Source organism: Talpa occidentalis, unplaced genomic scaffold (genome assembly GCF_014898055.3).
Source record: "Talpa occidentalis isolate TD23 unplaced genomic scaffold, MPIMG_talOcc4v2.1 talOcc4.18, whole genome shotgun sequence".
Lineage (NCBI taxonomy): Eukaryota > Metazoa > Chordata > Mammalia > Eulipotyphla > Talpidae > Talpa > Talpa occidentalis.
The window spans coordinates 5,599,134-5,601,127 of NW_023601851.1; the positions used below are offsets into that span (position 1 = coordinate 5,599,134).

Consider the following 1,994-nt stretch of genomic DNA (forward strand, 5'->3'; position numbering starts at 1 on the left):
AGGGGTCGGACCAGGAGGCAACAGTTAGGCCACAGGGGCAGGAATCTGACAGATTCAGGACATGCCACACGGGGATGCCGTACCCAGATCATTCAGTTCCAGGACAGTGTCGGGTCCTGGGGAGCAGGAAAACAGGGACCTGCACACCCCATCTCCCTGCATACCCATCACTGTGGGGCCTCCCCACACCAGGGCTGTGCTGGAGGAGCAGGGACAGGCTCTCCAGGGTGGGGAGGGGATGGGCATGGTCACATGTCCTCTGGGACTGTGCCCTGGACAATTTCTGGGAGGTGTGCTGGGCAGAGATGCTGGGACCTGGGCAGGAGGGGTGCCATGGGCCTGGGGCTGTAGGGAGGGGCTGTCAGTCAGGTTATGAGATCAACCAGAGCAGAGTCCTACGATCAGCTATAATATTCCTCCTTCCTGATACCAGATCCTGTGTGATAAAGGTGGTTTTTCTAGAGCTGAACACAAAAGGCTCAACAGAGAGTGAGAGACACGGAGCTGCTTCACTCCACACCATGATAGTGACCTCTAGGGCACACCTGTGACTGTCCTTGTAGGTGTCATCTACACTCAGACTGGAAGGCTTCACTGATGGCTTATTCTGATTGATATTTTTATAGAGATGATGGCTCCAGGATTGACCAATCTCACTGCCGTGACAGAATTAGTCCTCCTGGGGTTCCCCACCCAGGGGAACATGGGCTTCCTGCATGCACTGCTCTTCTCCCTTGTCTACCTGTGTGCCCTGCTGGGTAACAGGCTCATCATCCTCATCACCACCCTGGACCAGCACCTCCACACCCCCATGTACTTCTTCCTGAGGAGTCTGTCCTTTTCGGACCTCTGCCTCCTCTCAGCCACGGTCCCCAAGTCCATTGCCAACTCTCTGAGGCACAGCAGCTCCATCTCCTTCCCGGGCTGTGTCCTCCAGGTCTTCATGGTGATTCTTTCAGCAGATGCAGAACTGACCCTGCTCACGGTGATGAGCCTTGACCGCTATGCTGCCATCTGCCACCCCCTGCACTATGATGTCATCATGAGCAGGGACAGGTGTGTGCAGCTGACAGCTGTGTCCTGGCTGGGTGGAGGTGTCATCTCTTTGATAAACACAGCTGGTACCTTCTCCTTGTCCTACTGTGCGTCCAGCGTGGTCCACCAGTTCTTCTGTGACATCCCCCAGTTATTGGCTATTTCCTGCTCAGGAAATTTAATCAATGAACTTGTCCCCATGCTCATTGGTGTGACATTGGATTTGGGTTGCTTTATTTTCATTGTCATTTCCTATGTGCACATCTTCTCTGCTGTCAGGAAGATCCCATCCACAGAAGGGAAGGCCAAGGCCTACTCCACCTGCCTTCCCCACCTGCTGGTTGTGGTGCTGTTCCTCTCCACTGCATTCTTTGCTTATCTGAAGCCGACCTCAGGGACCCCGTCCATGTCTGACCTGGTCATTTCTATGTTCTACACGGTGGTGCCCCCCACCTTTAACCCCATCATATACAGTCTGAGGAACCAAGCCATGAAGTCGGCTGTGGGGAGACTCATGAAGGGCCGTTACACCAACAAGTAAAGCTCGCCCTTCTTTCCCTCAGCCACACAGAGCATCTACAATTGCACGCCCGTGACCTCCAACCAGACACTTACTGGTGGCTGTCACAGGGACACCAGCCCCTCCTTTGTCTCCAGCCCCTCCCCACCTTCTCAGAGCCCTCAGTATGTTGTTCCCCAAGACTTTTCAAGTGTTTCCCCGCTCAACTGCCTGTTCTCTGCCGCCCAGTGTTTGTGTCCATGTCTGACCTGCTTTGCTGCGTGCATTTCTCAAACCCCCACCTTTTGCGGGGTGCTGCCCTTGCCCTGTCCTTGTCCCCCTTGGTGTGGATGCACCGCCATCTGGTCCTTGTCCCATGGGCTGAGTGGGGCTGCTGTGAATGATGCCGCTGTGATGATCACAGAGCCGTGGGTTCGTGGGGAGTCCTGCTCTGCCAATG

The 1,994-nt window shown here is 55.1% G+C and overlaps 1 protein-coding gene across 1 annotated transcript; it reads left to right on the top strand.

Moving 5' to 3' along the window:
* Positions 1–631: 631 nt before the first annotated feature.
* On the top strand, positions 632–1,576 carry LOC119250836 (olfactory receptor 14A16-like). Its single transcript, XM_037518425.2, has one exon. The coding sequence runs from the start codon at positions 632–634 to the stop codon at positions 1,574–1,576; it is 945 nt and encodes a 314-aa protein (XP_037374322.1).
* Positions 1,577–1,994: the final 418 nt, after the last annotated feature.